Source organism: Thamnophis sirtalis, unplaced genomic scaffold (genome assembly GCF_051295495.1).
Source record: "Thamnophis sirtalis isolate CommonGarterSnake01/CBP01778 unplaced genomic scaffold, rThaSir2_p1.2 scaffold_2, whole genome shotgun sequence".
In the NCBI taxonomy this organism is placed as follows: Eukaryota; Metazoa; Chordata; class Lepidosauria; order Squamata; family Natricidae; genus Thamnophis; species Thamnophis sirtalis.
The window spans coordinates 9,879,689-9,907,430 of NW_028261382.1; the positions used below are offsets into that span (position 1 = coordinate 9,879,689).

Genomic DNA, 27,742 nt, shown 5'->3' on the forward strand with positions numbered 1-27,742 from the left:
GTGCTCTGGGAATCCTAGCGATTCAGTTGGGCGTCTTATTTTTAAATGTTGTTTTAATGCCGTTGGGGCTTAATGGTGTCGCGCATCCTCAGGGTTATTGACGTAGGACTTAATCTTGGCTAACCGTCTTGCTCACAAAATGTCATCTTGTACCGATTTCGACAGCACATCGTACTCCCTGAATCCTGGGCCCAAATTCAGATTACTCTACGGAAAAGTGATGCCACAAAGGTTTTAGCTGTTGATGCGTTTTTTTCCATCCTGATCCTGGACTTCGTCACTTTACACTGGAACAAAAGGAGCTCAATACATAATTGGGTTTCCCCCAGGGGTGGGCTTCAAAAATTGCAGCAACGGGGGTCGTTGGGCGTGGCCATGTTGGGCATGGCCTAGCTTAAGAGCCGAGGTGGTGCAGTGGTTAAATGCAGCACTGCAGGCTACTTCAGCTGACTGAAGTAGTTCTGCAGTTCGGCTGTTCAAATCTCACCGGCTCAAGGTTGACTCAGCCTTCCATCCTTCCGAGGTGGGTAAAATGAGGACTTGGATTGTTGGGGGCAATATGCTGACTCTGTAAACCGCTTAGAGAGGGCTGAAAGCCCTATGAAGCGGTATATAAGTCTAACTGCTATTGCTATTGCTATTGACCTCTTGCACTATGGTGGGAAGGCGGCATTTTTCACCCTCCCCAAGCTCCGGAGGCTTTCCTCGAGCCTCTGGGAGGGCAAAAACTGCTTTTGCCGGGTTCCTGAGGCTCCCTGGAGGCCAGAAACAAGCCCGTATCCGGACTTTGAGAACCTCTGGTAGGCCTGTTTTTTGCCCTCCCTGAGCAGCTGCACAGACCCTGCACTTACATGGCATGATCAACGGGTTGCATAGAGATTCCTGGGAGAGGAGGAGTGGTTGGGGTGTGGTGTGGCAGGTTGGGCGTGGCCAGTGGTGGGATTCAAATAATTTACCAACTCTGCCCTCATGAACAGCTGGGTAGGTGGGGCTCGGTGGTCATGTGATCATGTGGGCGTGGCCAAGTCAATGTCACTCAGGTCGATGGGCACTTCGTCTTAGTTGTTACAATAGTAATAAGGGTTAACTGGAGAGGCAGTTTCTATAAGCAGGGCAATAATGATGAGGCTAGAAACAACACCAGAATGTTTCCTTCCTGCCTTCCTTACAGGATTAGCCCTGTAAAGTGGGGAAAAACAAAAGAGTTCTTCCAAAAACCGGTTCTCCAAACTGCTTAGAAAGTTACCAACCGGTTCTCCCGAATAGGTGCGAACTGGCTGAATCCCACCACTGGGCGTGGCCAGCCAGGAGTGGCATTTGGGGGTTTGCCAAACTGGACAGAATCCTAGCTAGAGGATCTCCCGAATCCATGTGAACCCCCAGTAGCCAATCTTTGATTTCCCCCCATATTTTCTCCTTCTAGAGGAAAGCTAGATATCAAAAACTCAGCTGAGTGGTCCTTTCTTGTTCATAAATATAAAAATAAGTATCGAATATCATTCTCTTTGTGTAAATGCACAGTAGTTGCCCTGTAGGAATGCATTAAGTACCGCTTTGTCAAGGCAATTTCTCAAGCTTTGATAAATAACCTTCAGGACTAAATAATGGTTCGTTTTAAAACTGCAAGTCCTTCAGCCTTCAGTACTGAACGGGACCGCTGGCTGAGGGAACAAGGTTTTATTTACAATATTTATTCGTTTATATATTGCCATTTATACAATGCTCCAATCCAGAGACTCTTGAGTGTCTTATAATAACAAAGTACAATCAAAACAACAAAAGAATCACCAAATAAACACAAATCCTAAAAAAATAATACTTCCCCAGCTTGGGTGCAGTAGCTCAGTCCCTCAAAAGTGCATGGCTCTTGGAAAGCCTAATAGCGGAGCGGAATTTTAAGGACTCTGAAAATATAAATTATTATCTAAAAATGCAAATCTCACTGCTATTCTTAAACGTCCTCTTTGCATGTAAGCAGCCTAATAATCATGGATTGATTGATTATGGGTCATTTTTGACTCCTAGGGACCACCTAGATAATGTCAGACCTGCAAGGTAACATACAAATAAAGCACAAATGTTAGTTATTCAATCCTCCAAAAATAATACTTCCCCAGCTTGGGTGTGACTAGTTCCTCAAAGCTTTGCAGAAGAGCCATGCTTGGAAACCCTAATAGCGAAGCAGCATTTTAAAGGAGTCTGAAAATATAAATTCTTATCTAAAAATGCAAATCTCATTCATCATCATCTTCATTTAACAACCCCATAATCCCTTGCGGGGTGGAGCCTGGGCAACTGAAGGGAGCTAGCAGAGTGTTTTAATGGCCGGATGCCTTTCCTGTTGCCAATGTGGAGTTTCGTTCACCTGATATATTCTCAGTGGGCCCAGAGAGAGAGAAATATCCGCCTCTATCTAGGATCGAACTCACAGCCTCCTGATTGTGAGGCGAGAGTTACACCACACCACTCCTTAAAAAATGCCAATCTCATTGCTATCCTTAAATGTCCCCTTAGGACGTAAGCAGCTCAATAATTTCGGATTGGTTGATTTATAATGACCCATAAATAGAGATCACGTAGATAGTTTTCTCTAATCTGTTCATTCAATTGTCCAATGATGCAGTTACCACTATAACTGAGTCCACCATTTTAGAATAGAATAGAATAGAATAGAATAGAATAGAATAGAATAGAATAGCAGAGTTGGAAGGGACCTTGGAGGTCTTCTAGTTCAACCCCTTGTCTAGGCAGGAAATCCTACACCACTTCAGACAAATGGTTATCCAACATCTTCTTTAAAACTTCCAGTGTTGGGGCATTCACAACTTCTAGAGGCAAGTTGTTCCACTGATTAATTGTTCTAACTGTCAGGAAATTTCTCCTTAGTTCTAAGTTGCTTCTCTCCTTGATTAGCTTCCACCCATTGCTTCTTGTCCTGCCCTCAGGTGCTTTGGAGAACAGCTTGACTCCCTCTTCTTTGGGGCAGCCCCTGAGATATTGGAAGACTGCTATCATGTCTCCCCCAAGCCCTTCTTTTCATTAAACTAGACCTACCCAGTTCCTGCAACCGTTCCTCATATGTCCCCTAATCATCTTTGTTGCTCTCCTCTGCACTCTTTCTAGAGTCTCCACATCTTTTCTACATCGGGGCGACCAAAACTTGATGCAGTATTCCAAATGTGGCCTTACCAAGGCATTGTAAAGTGGGTTTGATGGTGGTCATAAAATTTACAGTACATACTTGGGTAACAAAACATCTACAAGCCAAGGTTAGAGGACCCCAAGGACGCCACAGTTCAACCCCGAGCTGCAGATATGCTATTCTATTGTGTTTTATTGTGTATGATTTCTTTATGTAGTTGAATTCTTGCATGAATAATGATCCTAGCTGTAGAATTCCATGCCAAAATAGTTTAGGGTGTTGGAATTGGATAGTTGTTTTTTTTTATTAAGTTGCTGCGTTGTAATTTCTGTTATGTTTTGTATAAAGATTTCAACTCACTGATGGTCTTTGGCTGTTTTTAGCAGCTTTGTTTTGAATGGGTGGCTTATGGTTGTGGCTGCCCTTCTTGTTATTATTATTGTCAGCACCTCGCCAATATAATGGCTTGAACTTGGAGCGAAATTTATGCATTGAGGTTTTGGGAGCGACTTCTGTTTTTAAGATTGGATTCCAGCTATCCCAAAGGGAGTTTTAAGAGGCATTCCCACTTCTCAATGCAGGATTATGGTGCCTTTTATTTTATAGATCTTACAGATTTTATAATGAAGGAAACTGTCGCAGTATTATTATTATTTTTTTTACAAAATATTCCATGCATGCAATGTATAGAGAGAACAGAGTACAGAATAATAATAGAGATCATTTTCCATTTCAGGAATTCTCTGTTATTGTTGTGTATGAGAACTATTACTAGTAGCGAGTGGTAGGAGCGAAGAAGAAGTAGCAGCAGAAGAAATCATATTTACGGCCAAGGGTGGGCTTCAAAAATTGTAGCAAAGCGTTCACTGCCCCATTGCTGGGTGGGTGTGGCCTAGTTGGCTTCCTGCACCTAGTCGGCTCCCCACTTCCGGTGGGAAGAGGGCATTTTCTGCCCTCCCAAGGTTCTGCAGCCTTTCCTTGAGCCACTGGGGAGGACGAAAATTGATTCCCCTGGGCTCCAGAGGCCCTCAAGAGGCTGGAAACAGTCTCGTTTTCAGACTTCCGGAACCTCCAATACAGAGGTGAGTTCCTACCGATTCGGCCCGGTTCGGCTGAATAGGTAGTAACTCGGCCTGCCATCCCCTGGAACTGGTTCTATCAGCGGCGCCATAGGCACCGCCATCTTGTTTTTTGCTTCTGCGCATGTGTAGAAGCATTTTTTTTTGCACACGTCACACATCGCAGTAGCAGCAGCCGGAACCACTCCTGCTTCCAGTACACCTGTGTCGTCCCCCCCCCACGAGCCTCTGCGTGAGCCCTGCACTTACCTGGCATGATGAATGGGCCGCGTGGAGACTCCTGGGAGGGGCGTGGCATGGTGGGAGTGGCCAGGCAGAGGTGGCATTTGGCGGTTCACCGAACTGAGCAGAATCCTAGCTAGGGGATTGCCCGAACCAGTAGTCCACCCCTGTATTACAGTGGAGATTAATAATAATCGTACCGGAGGACTGGTTATTTTTCTGACTAAAAATAATAATAAGAATAACTGGAATATGTTGGTTAAAAATTATGCAACCTTCTAAGCATGGTGGAGAGAGATTAATGGTTGAAGGCAATTCCTTCTCAGTGGTTGACCTTGCTTGCTTTTTAAAATTACACAAAAGCAATACTCGGAAATGACATTGATGGGCCAAAGATGGACAGAGACATAACAGGAGCTTTATCCATGCTGAATGCTTCTATTCATTTCCACGAAAAGATCAGCGTGGATTCCCCCCCGCCCTCTCTCTCTTTTAAAGAGTCTTCTAATTTAAGGCCTGGCTTCAACCATATGTCATAATCTCTGTGGAAACAAAGATTGCCACTGTGATGCAATTGCTCAGCTAACACACTCCCGCTTTGTAGAGAAATGGATGGTAGGTACAGCTAATTTTAGGAGTTTTGCATTCTGTCCCTCCACCCCCCCTCCCCCTCCAGGCAGTTCCAGACAATTTCTTTTAAGATTTAAGATAAAAAAGGGAGATTTCTTTGGGACAGAGATTTGCTACTGAAGCTGAAATAGAGGCTTATTCCTTTTTAAAATAATAATAATAATAATAATAATAATAATAATAATAATAATAACAACAACATCTATTAATCGAAGTAAAGAACAAAAATCTACTGAAGGCCCAACAGACAAAACAAGAATACAGAAAAGATGTGATAAAATCAAGAATGGAGAGTTGACAGAACAAAGCACTGCATGGTCAATTTCTGGAAAAAATAAAAGATAAAGTGGACAGTGAACAAACTTGGTTATGGTTAAAAACAGGTACATTAAAGAAAGAAACAGAGTCACTAATCCTGGCTGCGCAAGAACAAGCTATCCGCACAAATGCCATTAAGGCCAAAATCGAAAAATCCTCTGATGATGCCAAATGCAGACTTTGCAAAGAAGCTGATGAAACTGTTGATCACATACTCAGCTGCTGTAAAAAAATCGCGCAGACTGATTATAAATTGCGGCACAATTCAGTAGCACAAATGATCCATTGGAATTTGTGCAAAAATTATTATATTAAAACAGCAACAAACTGGTGGGAACATCAGCCTGAAAAAGTCACCGAAAATCAGATGGTCAAGATCTTGTGGGATTTCCGTATACAAACCGACAAAATACTGGCACATAATACACCAGACATCACACTGGTTGAGAAAAATAAGGTCACAATCATAGACATCGCAATACCAGGTGATAGCAGGGTCGCCGAGAAGGAACATGAAAAAATCGCAAGATACCAGGACTTAAAAATCGAAATTCAACGACTATGGCACAAACCAGCAGTGGTAATTCCAGTGGTAATTGGCACACTGGGTGCTATTCCAAAAGCACTGGAATTACATTTAAAACAGTTAAAAATTGACAAAATCACCATCAGTCAAATGCAAAAAGCCGCACTGCTTGGATCTGCACGCATATTACGAAAATACGTTACGACGTCCTAGGCCCCTGGGTGGGGCCCGACTAGTAACCAATGCCAAATCCGGCGAAACAACTGGCCGCTGTGATACAATTGTATAATAATAATAATAAATGATTGGATAAATGTTCATTCTTCTGTTGAATTTTTATCTGGTCTATTAGTATTCCCTCTTAAGAGGAAACCCTAAACAGGACAATACTTTCTGCTCATTCAGGATTATTTATTTAGAATAGAATAGAATAGAATAGAATAGAACAGAATTCTTCATTAGCCAAGTGTGATTAGACACGCAAGGAATTTGTCTTCAGTGCATGAGTTCACATTGTACATAAAAGCTATCAGTGATAAATCATGATCATAGTCATCATAAAATAGCTTCATCATAAATACTAAGATACAACACTTGTAGTCATCGATTTATAACTACAATTAAGCCCAAATTTTCTATTTGCTAAGTGAAACAATTTCTTAAGTTTTAAGTGTACTAGTATGGATTATGCCAAGAGGTGTATGGAGGGTTGGTTATAACCTTAAAGCCACAGGATGACCATCCGTGGAAAAACCTTGATGCCAAATCATGAGTTGGTATCCTACACAATCAATCACTTGCTTGCTCTGTTCTTCTTTGGGAGTTCTTCAGCTTTCATTATGGCTCCTTGCTGATGTCACCCTCCTGAATATTTTCATCAAGTTTCCTGCTGTGTTTGTGTGGGAGAGCCCGGATGGGAGCTGCCAGACCTCTGCTGCCCTTCCTTAAAGCTGGGTACGATGGAGATCCACCAAGCCAGATGTCTTCAGAAGAGAGGATATGTGGTTAAATGTAACATCTCTAAGTCAATAAAGTAGGTGTTTTGTTCATCCGTTCAGGGCGTTTAAACATTGAATGCAGCCTTGTCCTGCTCCACAGTATTTGTACAATACCTAATATCTTGTCTCGTGCAAACTAAGAAACTATGGGACATTGATGATGTTTGTTTATTAAATACCACTAATGCCAGCAGGCCTGAGCATTGCCGGAAAGCCTATTGACTGAAATATTTTTCTTTGTTCCTGTTTCGCTTGTTCAAAATAAGAACTCCTGGAGGAGAAGCTGGTCTTCTGAGAACTCCGTTGCTATAGATCCTGGTGCACCAAGTATCATTAAGGGTGACAGCATATCTACTAACGATATGTTTCTCTTTGTAAGTAAGAGCCATTAGCTGTTTAATGCATCCACTTTAGTCCGCCTTCGGAACAGAATTTTTTTCCTTGAGATCCTTAGTGGTTGATCATTATTGCAAGTTTATTTATTGATTTATCTATCATTTGGAGCAGGGTGGCGGCCTGAAGGTGGAGCTCTCACCTTAGAATCAGGAGGCTGTCAGTTCAATCCTATCCTTTTCCTGAAAATAAGACCACCCCCAAAAATAAGCCCTCCATGAAAATAGTGCAACACAGCAGCAGCCATGAGGTGACTACATTTGCCGCCTCCTGCACCTTAAAAATAATAAGACCTCCCCGAAAATAAAGCCAAGTGCTTATTTCAGGGGTGAAAAGAAAATAAGACCCTGTCTTATTTTCAGGGAAACATGGTAGAGAGCAATAGATATTTCTCTCTCTGGGCGTAATGAGTAATTGTGGGCTGTGAACTCTATGTAGGCATCAGGAAGGGCATCTGGCTAGTAAAGGCTCAAGCACCATTCAGTCACGCCGACTCTACTCTGATGAATGGATTACGGGATCATTAAAATATATATATTTCTCATCGAAAATTTATGGTCCCACCATTAGAAATCTGGGGTAGAAAGTTTAATGATGCAGCCTGAGTATTCATTCTCTCTAATCAACTTTAATAGCAAATGCTTCTTGATTTCTTTTTGCACTTTCAGCAAACGATAGGGTGCAAAAAAAATAAAAGCAACACGGATATTTAAAAACGAGCGATCCATCTAATTAAACTTTAGCTTCACTAATTCACAATTGGCTCTACTGATTTATGAACTAAAAGCGCCTCAGTTGTATAATGTCATCATTTTGAATCAATTAAAGCTTACAGCTCCAATATAATTTCGCCGAAAGAAATCGATTTTAAGGCTCGGATGCAGTAATTCCACCCAGAAATATCAGAGCAAAATTCAGGGTTTGGGTTTTGTTTTTGTTTTTTCCACGTGGCCAATATATCTTTCAGAGCAGCTGCGGTTTTACCCTAACGCCTAAAATGTAACTTGTGTGCAGTTGCCTTAAAAGCCAAAGGTTTTTTTTACATGTGCAGGAATGTGGTTGCTAAAATCATGGATTGGCCTCCAAACAAGGACAGTATTCTAATATGGGCCAGAAGCTTTACATATCTACTTGGGGGGAATTGTCTGCAAAAAATGCCATTTTTATGCCACTCCTTTCTTTCCCTTTCCATTTCCTCACTCCAGCTGTGAGTTTGCAGGAACATTTATTCATTTATGTGCTCTAGTGCAGGGGTCACCAATCTTGACAACTTTACGACTTGTGGACTTCACCTCCCAGAATTCCTCAGCCAGCGCATGCTGGCTGAGGAATTCTGGGAGTTGAAGTCCACAAGTCGTAAAGTTGTCAAGGATGGAGACCCTTGCTCTAGTGCTCCCAGCAAATTTTAGGGCAGGTGTCCCCGACCCCACGATCCTTGGGACAGCATGACAGCAACCAGGCCACGGAAACAAGCGAAAACCCCATCTGCGGTACACAAAACCACACATTCCTCGGTCCGCGGGAAAAAATCTCTCTCCACGGAACTGATTCTTGATGGGTTTGCCTAGTCTAGTGAAACGAAGGACTACAGGTGACCTGAAAACAGTGTTCGAATATCTAAAGCAGGGGTGTCAAACTCGATTTCACTGAGGGCCGCATCAGGGTTGCGTTTGACCTCAGGGCGCTGCGGTGGGCGTGGCTTGGGTGGGTGTGGCCAGCTTGATGTCACTCATGCCAGGGGCGCCTGTGGTGGCCCAAGTGCTCTGCCAGAGAAAACGGGCTCCCAAGTTCTGTTTTCGGCTGTGATGGCCTCCTGCAACCCTTTGCCAGGGAAAATGGAGCTTGGGGGGGGGGCACGCGTGACGCTCGCTAGCTCAGTTTTCGCTGGCCCAGGCACCCTGCGCCAGTCCTTCGCTGCTTCCAGAGTGGTCTCGTGGGCCAGATCTAAGCACCCTGTGGGCCGGATCCGGACCTTGGGACACCCCTGCTCTAAAGGGCTATCACTAAGAAGAGTCTGTAAGCCTATTCTTCAAAGCACCCAAGGGCAGGACGAGAAGCAATGCATGGAAATTAATCAAGGAGAGAAGCAACTTAGAATTGAGGAGAAATTTCCTGACATTGGCAACAATGAATCAGTGGAACAATGTGTCTCCAGAAGTTGTGGCGGTCCCTCCAAGGTCCCTTCCAACTCTGTTATTCTATTCTATTGTATTCTATTCTACCTTATTAACTGTCATGAGGACTGGTTATTTTATACATTGAATATATAATTTAATTATGCATTATATTATATATTAATATGATTTAATAAATAGGCAAGATCTCCAAGGTCCCTTCCAACTCTTTATTCTATTCTATTCTAACTGTCACGAGGGCTGGTTATTTTATATGTTGAATATATAATTTAATTAAGCGTTATATTATATATTAATATGATTTAATAAATTGGCAAGATCTCCAAGATCCCTTCCAACTCTGTTATTCTATTCTATTCTATTCTATTCTATTCTATTCTATTCTATTCTATTCTATTCTATTCTGTTCTGTTCTGTTCTATTCTATTCTATGCTAACTGTCATGAGGGCTGGTTATTTTATACATTGAATATATAATTTAATTATGTGTTATATTATATATTAATATGATTTAATAAATAGCCATGGTCTCCAAGGTCCCTTCCAACTCTGTTATTCTATTCTATTCCATTCTATTCTATTCTATTCTATTCTATTCTATTCTGTCACGAGGGCTGGTTATTTTATACGTTGACTATATAATTCAATTATGCGTTATATTATATATTAATATGATTTCATAAATAGCCATGGTCTCCAAGGTCCCTCCCCACTCTGATTCTCTTCTCTTCTCTTCTGCTCTGCTCTGATCAAGGAGAGGACCAACCTTAGAAGTAAGAAGAAATTTCCTGGCAGAACAGTTCGAATAGGTGTAGGGATCATTTAGGTGGGGTCTGTAACACTAGCCGAACGTCACTTATGAGTCAAAACTATCTCACGTTGAGCATGTCACTGCCAGCATTCAGCAGGAGCTCTGGGAAAACTTGTACCTTTGTCCTTTTTAATCTGGCGAGCGGAAAAGCAAACCAGGTTTGGGACTCCTTGTCCTCCGCCTGTGCTAATTCCTGATTACTATTGACTCCAAACCGTCGGAGCAGGGAGCCATCTTGTAACTTTCTGTGGGGTTTTTTTTTTGGTATCGGGAAAAGTTGTAAATCCATTAGCTTAAATTGCACTACTGGTTGTAAAAAGAGGCGAGAAGACAAAGGGAGGACCCTTGCACGTTTGTTCAGCGATTGTAATATTTAAGATGGATTGTGGGTTTGACGGGCGGTTATTAAAAAAATAATAAAGGGGAATAGCTACTGGCAAATGGTACAGGGTGGGCTGGTAGGAGGGGGGGGCTTGGATATAGGATAAGCATGGCATTTGGGAGGGGAAAAAACATACAATAAAGGAGAATATTTGTAACTCCGTCCTTACTGGTCTCTGAGCTTGGTTGTTTTCTTGCAGAGGTTTTGCTAGCCAAATTAAATAACATCATCAGTGTTAGAAAGGAGTGGGGCTTGGGGAGAGAAGGAAGAGGAGGAGGAAGAGGAGAAGGAGGGGAGGAGGACTGCGGGGTCCTTGGTGCTGTCTGAACTTGGTTGCTTTCTTGTAGATGTTTCATTATCCCAACTAGATAACCTCAGCGGTGTTTTCCCTGCTTTCTTCCTTCTCCCTTCCCCCCACTTTCCCCTTCCCTCTCCCCTGCTCTCCCCTCCCCTTGCTTCCCCTCCTCCCCTCCCCTCTCCCCTCTCCCTTTCCCCTCCCTTCTCCTCTCTCCTCTCCTGCCCTCCCCTCTCTCCCCTCCTTTTCCCTTCCTTCTCCTCTCCCCTCCCCTCCCCTTGCTTCCCCTCCCCACCTCTCCCCTCTCCATTTCCCCTCCTTCCTCCTCTCTCCTCTCCTGCCCTCCCCTCTCTCCCCTCATTTTCCCTTCCTTCCCCTCTCCTCTCGCCTCGCCTCCCCTTGCTTCCCCTCCCCTTGCTTCCCCCCTCTCCTCTCCCCTCCCCTTGCTTCCCCTCGTCCCCCTCTCCTCTCCCCTCTCCTTTCCCCTCCCTCCTCGTCTCTCCTCTCCTGCCCTCCCCTCTCTCCCCTCCTTTTCCCTTCCTTCCCCTCTCCTCTCCTCTCGCCTCCCCTTGCTTCCCCTACTCTCCTCTCTCTTCTCCTTTTCCCCTCCCCTCTCCTCCCCTCTTTCCCCTCCTTTCCCTTCCCCTCTCCCCCTCTCTTCCTCTCCCCTCCCCTTGACCAACTGGTTGTACAGCTTCACAGGACTAAAGCAACATTCATTGAAGTTTTGTACTTTCATTCGAATTTCATTCTGATTAGATTGCAACTTTTTTTAAAAAAGGAGGGAGGGGAGGCAGAGGGAAGGCAAGCTTTGCACGATGGAAGGGTGGAGGTGGGAAGCCGTCTCTGCTCTGTTAACATTCAGGCCAAAGAAAAAACAGAGCAAAAATGGCGAAAAGCAAGGGAAAGGGGGGGGGGGGAGTTGGCACCGTCCGGCAGCTTCAAGTCAGAGGAGGGCACGGTTCAGTTTGCAACCCTGAATTCCACCGGTGGTTAGAAAAGCAAGTACATTGTAATACTTCAACAGTTCCTCTCCATTTTCCTTCTCTGTCCATTCTCCTTCTGTTGGACCAAAAAGAGGAGTAGCAGAAGAAGTTCTAGCAAAGCAGGGAAGAATTGCAGGAAAAGTCTCTGAGATGGAGGGTGCCCAAAGATGTGTGCTGATTTTTCACTCTGCAATGCTCTGCCCAGGGCAGCCTTTCTGGTTTCCCACACCATTAAATCTCAAGAGGAAATGAGAAGCCATGGGTTTTGTTGTTGTTCCTCCACCAGGCTTTGAGAAATCATTGCAGCTTCTTTCTCCAAGGAGGAAATTTGGAGAAATGATCTATCCCATTTGTCTATCCACCAACGTTCAAAAGTTCCTTTTATTTATTTTATTTATTTTATTTTATTATTTATTTTATTTTATTATTTATTTTATTTTATTTTTTATTTTATTTATTATTTTATTTATTTTATTTTATTTATTTTATATTTATTTTATTTATTTTATTATTTATTGTATTTATTGTATTTATTATTTTATTTATTTTATTTATTTTATTTATTTTATTTATTTTATTTATTTTATTTATTTTATTTATTTTATTTATTTTATTTATTTTATTTATTTTATTTTATTTATTTTATTTATTTTATTTTATTTATTTTATTTATTTTATTTATTTTATTTATTTTATTTATTTTATTTATTTTATTTATTTTATTTATTTTATTTATTTTATTTATTTTATTTATTTTATTTATTTTATTTATTTTATTTATTTTATTTATTTTATTATTTATTTTATTTATTTTATTTATTTTTTTATTTTTATTTTTTTATTTTTTCATTCAATTTATAGGACTGCCCATCTTAACAAGTGACTCTGGGCGGCGGACAGAATTAAATTAAATTAAAAACACAACCAAAAGTCAAAGTAGCATACAACCAAGAAGCACTTGGGTTGCTCAGGCCTATGCTCAGAACCAGGTCTTTAAGGACTTAACAAAAGTCCAGCAGGGTTGGGACCGTCCTGGTATTCAAAGGGAGAACGTTTCACGAGATGGAAAGACTTCTATCTTCTAGATCCCACCATACAAACAGTATTTTTGGCCAGTGAGGCCCAAAGCATTGAACCGGTAGAAAGAACTGGGAAGAGACCATTCTTCAGGTAAAATGGATTGGGTTGCTTGGCACACTGCTATTATTTTATAATCTATGATTTATTACTTGCTGTTTATATGTACAATACACTTCAGCTTATACATCAAAGATAAATTCCTTGTGTGTTGTCCAATTACACTTGGCCAATAAAGAATTCTCTTCTCTTTCCTTCCCTTCCCTCCTCTTGTTCTGTTCTGTTCTGTTCTGTTCTACTCTACTCAACTCAACTCAAATTGCACTGGTTGCCAGTAGGCTTTTGGGTGCAACTCAAGGCATTGATTGTCACCTATAAAGCCCTTCATAGTTTAGGGTTGGGTTACTTGAAAAAAAACCAATCCTAAACCAAGAAAGGCTTTATAGGTGACAATCAACGCCTTGAGTTGCACTCAAAAGCCCACTGGCAATCCGTGCAACTTGAATAGAGTGGAGTGGAGTAGAGTAGAACAACAGAATAGAGTAGAGTAGAACAACATAATAGACTAGAGTAGGGTAGAGTAGAACAACAGAATATAGGTAGAGTAGAGTAGAGTAGAACAACAGAATAGAGTAGAGTAGGGTAGAGTAGAACAACAGAATAGAGGTAGAGTGGAGTAGAGTAGAACAGAATAGAGTAGAGTAGAACAACATAATAGACTAGAGTAGGGTAGAGTAAAACAACAGAATATAGGTAGAGTAGAGTAGAGTAGAACAACAGAGTAGAGTAGAGTAGAGTAGAGTAGAACAATAGAATAGGGTAGAGTAGAACAACAGAATAGAGTAGAGTAGAACAACAGAATAGACTAGAGTAGGGTAGAGTAAAACAACAGAATATAGGTAGAGTAGAGTAGAGTAGAACAACAGAGTAGAGTAGAGTAGAGTAAAGTAGAGTAGAGTAGAACAATAGAATAGAGTAGAGTAGAACAACAGAATAGAGTAGAGTAGAACAACAGAATAGACTAGAGTAGGGTAGAGTAAAACAACAGAATATAGGTAGAGTAGAGTAGAACAACAGAGTAGAGTAGAGTAGAGTAGAGTACAGTAGAGTAGAACAATAGAATAGGGTAGAGTAGAACAACAGAATAGAGTAGAGTAAAGTAGAACAGAACAACAGAAGAGACGAGAATTCTTTAATGGCCAAGTGTGATTGGACACACAAGGAATTTGTCTTTGATGCATAAGATCAAGTGTACTGTATATATAAACAGCAAGTAATAGGTCATAGATTATAAAATAATAGCGGTGCGCCAAGCAACCCGATCCATTTTTATTTATTTATCAACTTTGTACACCATCCAATGTACCCCACGCAATCTGCCTTCTGCACCAGTTTGAAGCTTCCAAACACTCTTCAAGGGGAGCCCCACGTGGCGTGCATTGCAGTCACCCCCCAAAAATCCCTTCGTGCCTGCTGCAAATGGGCACGGGCAAACTTTTGGAGAATTCAAGCTTTGGGATTAGGCAGCGATCGAAAGGGAGACCTTTATGCCAAGCAGCTCCGCTCTCAGTGCCTCTCCTCCCTCTCTAGGAGGTATTTGGAGAGCAAGGCCATTGGGAGCATTTGCATTCTGTGGAAAGGGGGAAAAAAAAGAACTAGGCTTACACAGACATTCGCACAAGTAGGTTGTGGCTGTGTGGCTGGATGGCACAGAATGACTCATGGCCAGGAGGAGAAACTTGAAGTGCTTTGACGGGTTATGTCAGGTCAATGTCTAGTTTATTTGCCCTTTGATTCCAATCAGTCATGCTCATTTGGCCATAACTATTTTAGGATCTTTTCCAATGTATGTTACTGTTTTTTTTCCCTTTTAATTCGGCAGTAAATAAAAGGGTAAATAGTTTGTTTCCAGGCAGTCGAACTGGAGAACGAGAGGGATGGAATTGTGGGGGGAAGGATTTCTAAAGGTACTCCTTGACTTACAACAGTTTGTTTTGTAATTGTATGAAGAGGAGGGAGTCAAGCTATTCTCCAAAGCACCCGAGGGCAGGACAAGAAGCAACGGGTGGAAACCAATCAAGGAGAGAAGCAACTTAGAATTAAGGAAGAATTTCCTGACAGTCAGAACAATTAATCAACAGAACAACTTGCCTCTAGAAGTTGTGAATGCTCCAACGCTGGAAGTTTTAAAGAAGATGTTGGATAGCCATTTGTCTGAAACGGTGTAGGGTTTCCTGCCTAGGCAAGGGGTTGGACTAGAAGACCTCCAAGGTCCCTTCCAACTCTGCTATTCTATTCTATTCTATTCTAAAATGGTGGACTCAGTTATAGTGGTAACTGCATCATTGGACAATTGAATGAACAGATTAGAGAAAACTATCTATGTGATCTCTATTTATGGGCCATCATAAATCAACCAATCCAAAATTATTGGGCTGCTTACGTCCTAAGCCTAAGGGGACATTTAAGGATAGCAATGAGATTGGCATTTTTTAATGAGAGGTGAAGAAGAACTTGCCTCCAGAAGTTGTGAATGCCCCAACACTGGAAGTTCTTAAGAAGATGTTGGATAACCATTTGTCTGAAGTGGTGTAGGGTTTTCTACCTGAGCACAGGGTTGGACTAGAAGACCTCCAAGGCCCTTTCCAACTCTGTTATTCTATTCTATCCCTAACTCTCAGCCAATCTCGCTGGGCTGTTGCAGGACAAGGGAGAAACAGCAGTCCCAGCAATCAGTAGATGTCTATCCAACTTCCTTGACTTGTCCTTTCTGAGTAAGAATGGACATGTGATCTAGATTAATCATCCACAGCAATAATGGAGGCCACTCAAAGTATAAAATATTTGCTCCACGCATCCTGGAGCTGATTCTGTTCATTGGGGACTCTCAGCATTATTCACCCAGAAATGTTTATATAAGTGGGAAAGATGAATGCCTGTTTTCTCTTTCCCATCCCTTCTTCCTGTTGTCTCTGTGTTTGGTAAGAAAACTCTGTTCCTTGTCCTTAATTTTTGTACCGTGCCTAAAAAGCTTTCCGTATTCATAAGCAGAAGGAGGCAGCCTTCCAAAAATGTGGGGGTTTCAACTCTCATCTGACTAAATGTGCGGAAACATCAAAGATCTACTTATCCAAGTGTTCTGACTGAGACTTCCCAAGAGCTTGAAGCGAACTCCTTGTCCCAACAAAAAACCCTTTTATTCATTTCCTGTGAATTCTGCTCATTCACATCCAGCAAAGTCTTTCAAGGGAGGATTTACAGTCACAGACTTTATCTGGCTTGGAGAGCTGACTGGCCAATATCTGCAGGACTTGGCAAGGAGTCTTGGAGAGTCACGAACCAATTAAGCGGACTAATTGTCTCCTGCAAACTCCACTCCCCTTTCGCTCCTCTACCCTCAGGTGCCTTGGAGAATAGCTTGACTCCCTCTTCTTTGTGGCAGCCCCTGAGATATTGGAACACTGCTATCATGTCTCCCCTAGTCCTTCTTTTCATAAGACTAGACATACCCAGTTCCTGCAACCGTTCTTCATATGTTTTGGCCTCCAGTCCCCTAATCCTCTTTGTTGCTCTTCTCTGCACTCTTTCTAGAATCTCCACATCTTTTTTATATCATGGCGACCAGAACTGAATGCAGTATTCCAAGTGTGGCCTTACTAAGGCCTTATAAAGTGGTATTAACACTTCATGGGATCAAGATCCCTCTGTTAATATCTATCCCTCTGTTTATGCAGCCTAAAATTGTGTTGGCTTTTTTGGCAGCTGCTGCACACGGCTGGCTCATATTTAAATGGTTGTCCACTAGGACTTCAAGATCCCTCTCACAGTGACTACTATTGAGCAAGGTACCACATATACTGTACCTGTGCATTTTGGTTTTCTTGCCCAAATGTAGAACTTGACTTTTTTAACTCTTGAATTTCATTTTGTTAGATAGTGCCCAATGTTCAACTCTGTCAAGATCCTTCTGGATCTTGTAACTGCATGAAGAACAAGGAGTCAAGTTCCCTGTTCTTCTGTAGTGTTGGCTATTCCTGCCAGCTTTGGGATTGGCTCCCAAATATCCAGAAAGCCAGATGACCAATTGTCTCGTCTAGAGAAAAGAAGGACCAGGGGAGACATGATAGAAGTGTTCCAATATCTCAGGGGCTGCCACAAAGAACAGAGGGTTAGCTTATTTCCCAAAGCATCAGAGGCAGGACAAAGAAGCAAGGGATGGATACTAATCAAGGAGAGAGTCAACCTAGAACTAAAGCAGAGGTGGGTTCCTACCAGTTCGCACCTATTCGGTAGAACCGGTTCGTCAAATCTACCGAACCGGTTAGAAGAGGTTCCACCAGTGGACCCAGAAAGCAGGCCACACCTACAGAAGAGGTTCCAAACATTTTTGAAACCCACCACTGAACTAAAGAGACATTTCCTAAGAGTAAAATTGTTCCCCGAAGAGTGGGAACAATTAACCAGTGGAACGGCTTGCCTTCAGAAGTTGTGGATGCTCCAACACAGGAGGTTTTTAAGAAGAAACTAGACAGCCACTTGTCTGGCATGGTATTAGTCTTGTGCTTGAGCAGGGGGTTGGACTAGAAGACCTCCAAGATCCCTTGCAACTCTTGTCATTCTGTTATTCTCACTGTCTCACATCCTCACCCATCATTCTGAATCACTGCATCATTCTTTCGCTGGTGGAATCTGGCTGGTCTTGTAAATGAATATTTATGAGTGCCAAAAAGGAAGTAAAATAGACATTTTGGCCTTGCTAGGATCCAGCAGGCCTGTGCTTGTTCCCTTGTTCATAATTTGGAGCAAAGAGTGGTGAGATTTATTCAAATTATCCAAAGTACTTATTTTCCTTAAAAAGAGAAAAGGGGACAGGTAAGGAGACAAAACGTTCTTGATTTGGGTTTTGGTTGTTCTAAGTTGTATTTTTCCCTGGTTTTTTTTTTTTTTTTTTTTTTTACATCTGTAATTTATGATGGTGAGAAGGACTTTATAAATCGCTACAACAAATAAAAGAAAATATTAAGAAAAGCATCCAATCCTACTGCCTTGGTCATCTGCATTGCATAGCCTACCAGCATTCTCAAGTCACTCAACGCACAAGTGAAATTATTAATGAGGAAAGGATGCAAATACATGAATCCAGTTGATCAAATTGGGTAGCTGGACCAGGCGTGAAATGCTACCGGTTTGTCTGAACCGGTAGTACAAAATATGCTCCTGTTTTGGGCGAACCGGTATTACAATTAGCTGTGATGCGCAATTTATATTAGCTAGAAAGTAGGATTTCCTGAGTCCAGCTGATCTAAATCGCGTGGCACAGTGGATTCCCACCCCACTTCTACTTATCTTTGCAGGGGTGTTCAGTAACAGGCTCCTCCCATCTGCCCGGACATCATGACGTCTATTTTTGACACTGCGCATGCGTAGAAGTCCTGCACATGCGCAGAGATGGCTTTCAGAAGTAGATTTCACCCCAAGGCTGGACATTATGATCCATTATAGGCCCAGGACTTACTTTTAGATCAGGAGTATCCAGCCTTGGCAACTTTTAAAACATATAGATGTCAACTCCCAGAATTCCCTAGCCAGCATGTCTGGCTGGGGAATTCTGGGAGTTGAAGTTCCCAAGTCTTAATGTTGCCAAGGTTGAATACCCTACAGATACTTGGAAAAAAACCTCTATTTGGTGAGCATCTTTCTTGGATTTAGAACGTGAGACCTTTAAAACCCTCTCTTCGAATTGCAGAGTTGACCTCATGGAAACAAAAGTTGTTCGAAAACTGAGCAGGGAGCAGTTTAAATTAGAAATGTTGCTGAGTAGAAGTGGCATCTGACATTGTCTGCCCTTTTTCCTTTTTTGCTGACTCGGCCAATTGGGTAACCGAGTTGTTCTTTAAAAAAAAAATAAAAAAAAAATAACAACGCAAAGCCAACGTCATTTAGGTCAGGGCATGTTTTCTGTTTGCAAGTCATGCACACAAAATTATTGACTAACTTGCCCCCTTCTGACAGACAAGAGAGAGAGAGAGAGAGGGAGGGAGGGAGGGGGGGAGGGAGGGAGGGAGGGAGGGAAAGAAAGAGATGCTTTTCACATACTTAAGAATTCACAGATTCTTCTTCCTGCATGAATAAAGTGTATTTTTGGTGGCCAAAGGAAAAGGGATTTTGTAACGGTCAGATTGTTATTGCAACAAATTGCCCTGCTTTTTTAGGCAATAAATAGTGTTAAGGAGGGTGTGTGTGTGTTTGTGTGTGTGTGTGTGTGTGTGTATTTATGGGGAAAAGCTTTGAAACAGGCTGAAAACAACACTATGATTTTAATTGGGTACTTGGGAGACCGCCTGCTGCCAATTACCTCCCAAAGACCCGTTAGATCACACAGGGCAGGCCTCCTCCAGGTTCCGTCTACCAGCCAATGCCATCTGGCTACCACCCGGGGGAGGGCCTTCTCTGTGGCAGCTCCGGCCCTTTGGAACGAACTCCCCGCGGAGATTCGGACCCTCACCTCTCTCCAGGCCTTCCGAAAAGCCGTTAAAACCTGGCTGTGCCGGCAGGCCTGGGGTCGATGAGTTCCCCTCCCCTCTCGACGTGTATGGCTGTATGACTCTTGTTTATTTTAATCACGTGTATTGTGTTTTATGTTCCCTTTTTCCCTCTTTGAGTTGTTCGCCGCCCTGAGTCCCTCCCGGAGAAGGGCGGCATACAAATAAACTAAATCTTAATCTTAATCTTAATTGGATCAATAGAATAGAATTTTTTTTATTGGCCAAGTGTGGTTGGACACTTGGAATTTGTCTTTGGTGCAGATGCTTTCAGTGTACATAAAGAAAAATAAAATATGTTCCTAAAGAATCATAAGAGACAACACGTAGTGATAGTCATAGGTTACTAATAAACAATCCAATCATACCAGGAAACAAAGCAATATAAATCATAAAGATACAAGCAACATGCTTATAGTCATAAGTGGGAGGAGATAGGTAATAGGAAGGATGAGAAGAGTAATAGTAATGCAGGCTTAGTGAATAGTTTGGCAGTGGTGAGAGAATTATTTGTTTAGCAGAGTGATGGCATTTGGGAAAACACTCCTTGTGTCTAGTTGTTTTAGTGTGCAGTGCTCTATAGCGTCGTTTTGAGGGTTGGAGTTGAAACAATTTATATCCAGGATGCGAGGGATCTGTACATATTTTCACAGGACTCTTTTTGACTCATGCTGTATACAGGTCTTCAGTGGAAGGCAGGTTGGTAGCCATTGTTTTGGGTATGTCTAATTTAATGAAAAGAAGGACTAGGGTTGATGTTGTGGCCCAGCAGGAGCTGTTGGAGCTGCCACCAGACTCCGACAGCGAGCGGCCCTATGAGTCGGCTCTGGAGGATGTGGGGGACCCTGGACAGGGTTCTGACTCCGAGCAGGGCAAAGAGAGGCTGGTTGGCCACCAGGAGGCACCTGAGCCTTGGAGCAGTGGGGAGGAGACAAGGGAGTGTGATCCTGACATCATGCATTGGAGCAGTGGGGAGGAGACAAGGGAGTTGGTCCTGTTGGTCCTGGATGTCCAACGGAGGGCTAATAGGCGTAAAGAACAGTTACGCAGTTACAGGAGATAATTGAACTCAGCTGGTGGTAATTAGGCTCCTCTCAAGACTATAAAAGGAATGACTTTCCACACGCTCGTCGCAGGAATCAACGTATTTACTAAGAGTTGGAGAAGCTATCGTGGCTAGCTTGGCAGGCTGGGTTGCTGCCAAGGTTAGTCTGTGCTGGATTGCTGCCAAGGTCTGGTCTGTGCTGGATTGCTGCCAAGGTCTGGTCTGTGCTGGATTGCTGCCAAGGTCTAGTCTGTGTGTTAATAAATCCTTGAAGTATCTTTGTCTCGGCGTGCTTTGGTGTATGAAGAGGGGGTGGGGGTCAGAAGAGGTTGACATGATAGCAGTGCTCCAATATTTGAAGGCAGGACAAGAAGCAATGGATGGAAACTAATCAAGGAGAGAACCAATGTAGTACTAAGGAGAAATTTCCTAACAATTAGAACAATTAATCTGTGGAATGACTTGCCTCCAGAGGTTGTGGGTGCTGCATCACTGGAGGCTTTCAAGAAGAAATTGCCCCATGATTTGGCTTATAGGATCTCCTGCTCGATTGGACTACTAGAAGATCTCCATGGTCTCTTCCAACTCTATTATTCTGAATTCTCCCTCCTATTTCCTTCTTTGGGGTTTCAGTTTAAAATGTAAATTAAATGGGTGATTTCTAAAGTAATAAATGAAGAAGCATCTGCAAATCTTAAGGTCAGTAGTTCCCAGTGATGGAGCCGGGGAGAAAGCGTGTAATTTTCAGACTTTTATGTGGTGTGAGGGATAGTCTGCTGACTCTTTCAAATTACGCATTGGAGTAATTACTCAAGTTCTGGACAGCTGGAGGATTAAATCAGATCACAACCTGAGGTTTTACTAGGAAAGATAACATTGTAAAAATTCCTTTTTCGTAGTCATCAGAATCTGTTTGCAATAAATCCTATGCACGTGCCTCAAATCCTCTCTTTGCTGCGCTTATCAAAATCCTTTCCAACAGTTTAATTTTAAGATAAAGCAAAATCAACATGGTGTTCCTACAAATACTCTTCAAGGATTTGTGGTGAGTCGTGGTGTAAATAGAAAAATAGGATTATGGATTAGAGTTATGTCTGCAATCTAGAGCAGGGGTCTCCAACCTTGGCAACTTTAACCCTGGAGGACTTCAACTCCCAGAATGCCCCAGACAGCTGGCCTGGGGATTCTGGGAGTTGAAGTCCTCCAGGCTTAAAGTTGCCAAGGTTGGAGACTCCTGATCTAGAGGACTTCATAGCCTAGGACAGAACGAAAGGACATCTATGTCTATGGTTGGGTGTCAAAATATTCAAGATGGTAGCCTTGATTACGTGATAAAAGTCGGTCTCTTGGTATATGCTGTGTCAATGAATACAGATAGCCCTCAACATACAACGGTAATGGAGCTTGCTCATTATGGTAATAAAATGGGTTGATCATATGACCAACCTGATTTTACGACCTTTTATTGCAGCGGTCTTTAAGTAAATCAATGGTTTGCTATGGGCATGTTTTTTCCTTATGTGGTTATGGAGGGGGTAATATCATAATCTAGGTCATAACTTTCCTTTTTGGGTTTGGTTGTGACTCGCTACTAAGCAACCAGTAAGTCAAGGACCAAAGGGATGAGCAAACCTTCAATCAAATAATCATGACTGACATTTGGGGGGATATCTCTTCTTTGAGCATCTTGGTTGGACTTCCATAGTAATGGAGGACAATGTTTTGGTGTTAGTACCCTGGTACCTCTGCATAAAAAATGTAGAACTGTCAAGTAATATTTTGTTTCAGACAACAACAAATTTGGAGTCAGCCAAAATCAGACAGAAAGCCATTCATTTACTTCTGTGCTCTCCTTCCATCCGTTGCTATTCAGATTCAGAATAATCAGAAGCTGAGCAAATAATAATAATAATTTGAGTAATTTCAGAGTTAAATTGTGTAAGCCCCTTTTCAGCTGTTACAGTCTTCTGTTGACAGTTTGTCCTTTATTGGTATAATGTTTTTCAATGATTTTTTAAGCAAAGAATGACATCACCCCTTACTGTTTCCTTACTAAATTGTTGTTATGTATTTCTGTGCATCCAGAACATCAATATAGTGGGGTGGGTGGGGGGAATCATTATTATCTGCCCAGCTGCAAATAAAATGCATTGTTTACCCATTCTGCTTGTGTTGGGATTTTTTATATATGTACTTTTGATTTTAAAAAAATCAAAAATGAGACTAAAAAATAACCAGGACTAATAATATAAAGTGAGGAAAGGAAAAAGAAATTTTAAAAAGCTAAAAGTACAGAAAGAAACGATGAAACGTCTTGATATTTTTTTTTATTCTTCCCTTTTGCATCAGGCTGGTTTCAAACGTTCTTCCCCAAACAGGTAGCAGGTTGAGCAAGTTCTGTGATTAATTATTATTGTTATTTTAGTCCGCTTAAGAAATAGCTAGCCGAAAAGCTTTGGAATGAGCTGATTCATTTACTCCTTTAGAGTTGTTGTAACTGATTGCAAATTCCATGCGGTTTTGAGATTGACACTTGATGTTTCTGAGTTAGGAGGAAACCATGAAGTGAAATCTATCTTTCTTTGCCCAGATGCAGCATCTCTTTCTGGCCCAAATAACCAGGAGCATTTGCTGAGTCCAATGCGTGGAAGTGTTTATCATTGCTACCTATACACAAGAATCTGGCCAACTAATGGTCAGAATGAAACAGGTCCTAGATAAGGGTCAACAGAAATTCACAGGGAGCTGGAATGGGAACGATTCCAAACTTATGACACATTTAACCCCACCCTCCATCTCCGTCTGCTCTTCTCCTGAAATATCATTTAAATTTGTCCCTTTCTTCTTCTTCTTCTTAGGCAGTGGGAACCGATGTGCAATTTGGCCCTATGAGACTCCACCGAGAACAACTTCAGGTAAGCCTCCGTTAAAGATGCCACTCTTGGCCTGGCCAGGAATTGGTTACCTAAATGAAGAAATCCCTCTATATTTAATGCTGGCTTCTTCAATAGCATTTTCAGCTGAAGTGTTTTCATAGCATCCTAGAGTAGTAAAAAGGAATGGAAGGAAGCCAGGTAAAATGTGCCTTTTAGAGCAATATTCACAGCCCATTTCACTGAGTATTGAGCTAATAAAATCCTGAGTTAAACTGGGGCATTTGTACAAGCGCACATATATATCAGTTATACGTAGGTATAAATTGTGAAATTTATTGCCATTCCAGCAGGTTTAATCCAAAGTATAAACCTAAGCAGTGTGTGTGTGTGTGTGTGTGTGTGTGTGTGTTTGTGTGTTTGCTCACACGCATAAAGACATTCGTCCTACAGGTAGGTGTAAATGTTGAGATTTATTGACATTCCAGCAGCTCTAATCCAAATATAAGCACAGTTGGAATGCCTGGAATTGCTTAGAAGTATGAACTAAAGCTAAGAGTTGCTTGGAGAATATTCGACTTAGCTGAATATAGAAATGGTCTGAAGGTATTAGTACAGCCACAGCCTAGGTAAATTTGATTGTTATACTGACAGCGGCCATGCTAGCAAAAAAATATATATCAGAAGCTGCCTGCTGCTGGGATAAAGTACAGGCAGTCCTTGACTTACCACAGTGAAAAAAGTGACTTATGACCATTTTTCACACTTACGACCTTTGCAGTGGATGGTGTTGCCGCCCGCCAGCAGCCAGCAGAGCTGACAGCAGATTCGGACAGTGAGGAAGTTGGGGAGGAACATGGGCCAGTCCTGGAGTTTGGGGAAGGCTCTTGATGAGAGCTGTCAGCCTCTGCTTTGCTGTTGCTTCGGCTGCCATGAAACGGGGAGGGAGGGCATGGTATTTGGGAGGGGTTACTAATTGTGCTGGAGGAAGGTTCTGGAGCTCAGCTGCCTGTTGGACTACGCATGCGTAGGAGATTCCCGCCAGGACTAACGGCACCGACATTCCTTCTTCGTGATGCCTTTTGAAGTTATCTCACACCTGACACTTGGGAGAATTATGATTGGACTGTAACTGTGATGCCAAGGGGTGGGGAATGGGTTATTCTATATATCAATCGCTTTCGCGCCTAAATAATCAGTCTTCGCTTCGCTATGCCTTTAATCATTTATAATTAGTAAAAGTACACTTGATTTCTACCCACGGAGTCTTGTGGTCTTCTTTCCTAATTATCTAATGGAGAGGTTCTGACAGTAGCTCTGCGTCGGAGGCAGAGAGGGGGCCAGGGCCGTATGCCAGTTATCAGCTGCCCCGTGGAGATTCGTACCCTCACCACCCTCCAGATCTTCCGCACAGCCCTCAAGATCTGGCTATCCCGTCAGGCCTGGGGTTAAAGATTGTAATTCGTCCCCACCCGAATGATGAATGTTGTTTCTATTTTTAATTATGTACTGTTTTTATATGTCACTGTCTGTATTCCCTTCCCCACAAGTTGTAAGCCGCCCTGAGTCCCCTCAGGGAAAAGGGCGGCCTATAAATAAACTTACAATAACAATAACAATAACAATACATATATGCCCTGACCCATTCCCCCATCTCTGCTTTCCTTTCATTAGGTACTCTTAGTGTTTGCCAAAGAAGACAACCAGAGCAATGGGTTCTGCTGGGCTTGCGAAAAAGCAGGCTTCCGATGTAGCATTGCCAAGACACCTGAATCTGCCCTTGAGTGTTTTTTGGATAGACACCATGAAATCATCATTATTGATCACAGGAATTCGAGATACTTCGACGCAGAAACGCTATGCAGGTGAGTCCCCCTTTTTTTTTTGCAGTCAACCTCTTAGTCCTACGGGACTCACTAACCTTGTGGTACAAGGTCATGATGCCCTGGGGATGTTTGATGTTTGGCATCTGGCCACTCCTGGGGCGGAGGTCATTTTGTGAGAGGTGAAATCCTTCCCTGGCTCTCAGTGATTCAGGTGTGTTTACATTCCAAATGACGTTGGGAGTATTCGATGCGTTCACTTTATAATCCGACTTTCATTCAAGAGACCAGTGACGTAACTAAGGCTCCGGGAATAATAATTTATCCCTGTGGGTGCTCCATCACTGGAGTTTTTCAGAAATAGACTGGACAGTCATTTGGCCAGGATGGTATAAGGCCATCATGCCAAATTTATGACACGCATGTCAGAGGTGGCACGCAGAGCCCTCTCTCTGAGCACATGCGCCGTTGCCATCTGCTCTTCTGCGTTCCATCATGTGCATGCATGCTGGACAGCTGCTCTCTTCCAGGCCCTGGTACTCCAACACATGCATTTTCAGCACTCAGTGTTGACAAGGTTACCCATCACTGGTATAAGGTCTCCTGCCTTGAGAGCATGGCATTGGACTAGAAGACCTTTGAGGTTCCCTCCAGGCCTATGAATCTATGTTCTCCTTTCTCTGGATTCCCCCGCAGTTCACCTGTGTTAGGTTGGGCAACTAACTGGCTCACTCACCCCAAAAACCTTTGTGTCTAAGGACGGACTAGAACTTGGGGTTCCACCACAAAACCGCGCTCGACTAAACCGTGCCCGACTAAACTGCGTCGCTGACGTCATCAACAGGGCGACAACAGCATGGAGACAGAAGCACGCTGTAAACCCTAAACCTAAAATTAACCCCTAAACCTAAACCTAACCCTCCCTAAACCTAATCCTAAACCTAACCCTAACCCTAACCCTAAACCTAACCCTTAACCTAACCCTAAACCTAATCCTAACCCTTAACCTAACCCTAAACCTAACCCTAAACCTAACCCTAAACCTAACCCTTACCTTAAGTTGAATCGGCTTGCTTTCAAAGCGCTATTTAAAGCGCCCTTCTTTCTCCGCGCTGGCTGTTGTCGCCCTGTTGATGACGTTAGCGATGCAGTTTAATCGGGCGTGGCTTAGTCGAGCGCTGTTTTGACGGGTCACGGAACTTGGGTTTTCCCATCCTACTTCAATACTTTCGTGACTACTTCTGTTGTGACTTGCCGGCAGCCAGCACAGCTGGCAGCAGTCAGACAGTGAGGAGGTTGGGGAGGAACATAGGGCAGTCGAGGGCTGAGGAAAGCTCAGGCGAGGGCTCTGCGTCGGAGGCAGAGAGGGAGCTAGGCAGCAGTGAGGCAGAGGAACATCTGGAGCCTGTGCATGCGCAGAGCTGCCAGAAGACAAGAACTAAGAAAGCAGGGTCGACTTAGGATTAAAGCCACACCCTTGGAGGTGATTGGCCCCTCCCATAAGAAACAAAAGAGGAGCAAATGGGGAGTGGGCTTTTGCAGGAAACAATTCATTCATTCATTCGTTTTAAGAGTGGAAAGTTCTGTTTGTGACTATAAGAAACTCTGTGCCAAGTTTTGCTTTGCCCTGCGTTTGGAAACTAGTTATCTGTTAGCGCTCCAAACAAGATAAGGTTCGTGTCGATAAACATTCCTCTGAAAGACTGTTTGCTGAGCCTTGCTGACTGTGAATGAAAGGAATTCACAATCGTGTAAATAAAAGGGGTTTTGCTGGGACCAAGACTGTGCTTCTTGCTTTTTAAGGAAGCCTGGGTCAGAACAACATCCCAATAGTTCTCAACCGTTTCTTGACCTTTCTTAGTGGTTAGGAGTTGGGTATTTTTCTTCTGATTTACACCTGCATGAACCTCAGTGAAATATTCTTGTTGATTTCAAGCATGTTGTGGAACCCAGCACAATTTCTTTACCTTCCCTTTTTCTCTCTCCATTAGGTCCATTAGAACAACAAAACCATCCGAAAACACTGTTATTATTGGGGTCGTGCGAAGGTAAGTGTGGAAATATTATTCCAGTATTCCGATTAAAATATAGTCGAAGGCAAAAAAAAAAAGGCAGACTTGCAAGCATGTAACTGGAAATCAAGACCCATTCTCTCTGATTCTCACTGACATTTAGCTGACTATGTAGCTGCGCAGTCCGGCCTTTTGAATTTTAGGAACGGAGCCGCTAGGCAGAAAAGACAAAAGCAGAGTGACTGAAGATAATTCAAGAATGGATGTGCAGCTGTGGGTGGAGCCACATGTGATGGAAGAAGACCTGTGTCTTCTGAATTGGGTGTCTGCTAAAACAATGGTCACCAATTGTTGGTCCTAGGACCACTGGTAGTCCGCGAGAAAATTTTGGTGGTCCGCAGAAAAATTATTTGCATTTTTTTCTATTGCACTAAATCAGGGGTCCTCAAACTA

General features: G+C 42.6%; 1 protein-coding gene across 1 annotated transcript in view; it reads left to right on the top strand.

The window, feature by feature from the left end:
* PDE8A (phosphodiesterase 8A) overlaps window positions 1–27,742 on the top strand; it is a 108,087-nt gene that overhangs the window by 43,812 nt on the left and 36,533 nt on the right. The window contains exons 2-4 of the mRNA XM_087704248.1: window positions 23,440–23,496; window positions 25,129–25,319; window positions 27,269–27,325. Of these exons, the coding sequence (XP_087560374.1) occupies window positions 23,440–23,496; window positions 25,129–25,319; window positions 27,269–27,325 (305 nt within the window). The remainder of the gene's footprint in view (window positions 1–23,439; window positions 23,497–25,128; window positions 25,320–27,268; window positions 27,326–27,742) is intronic.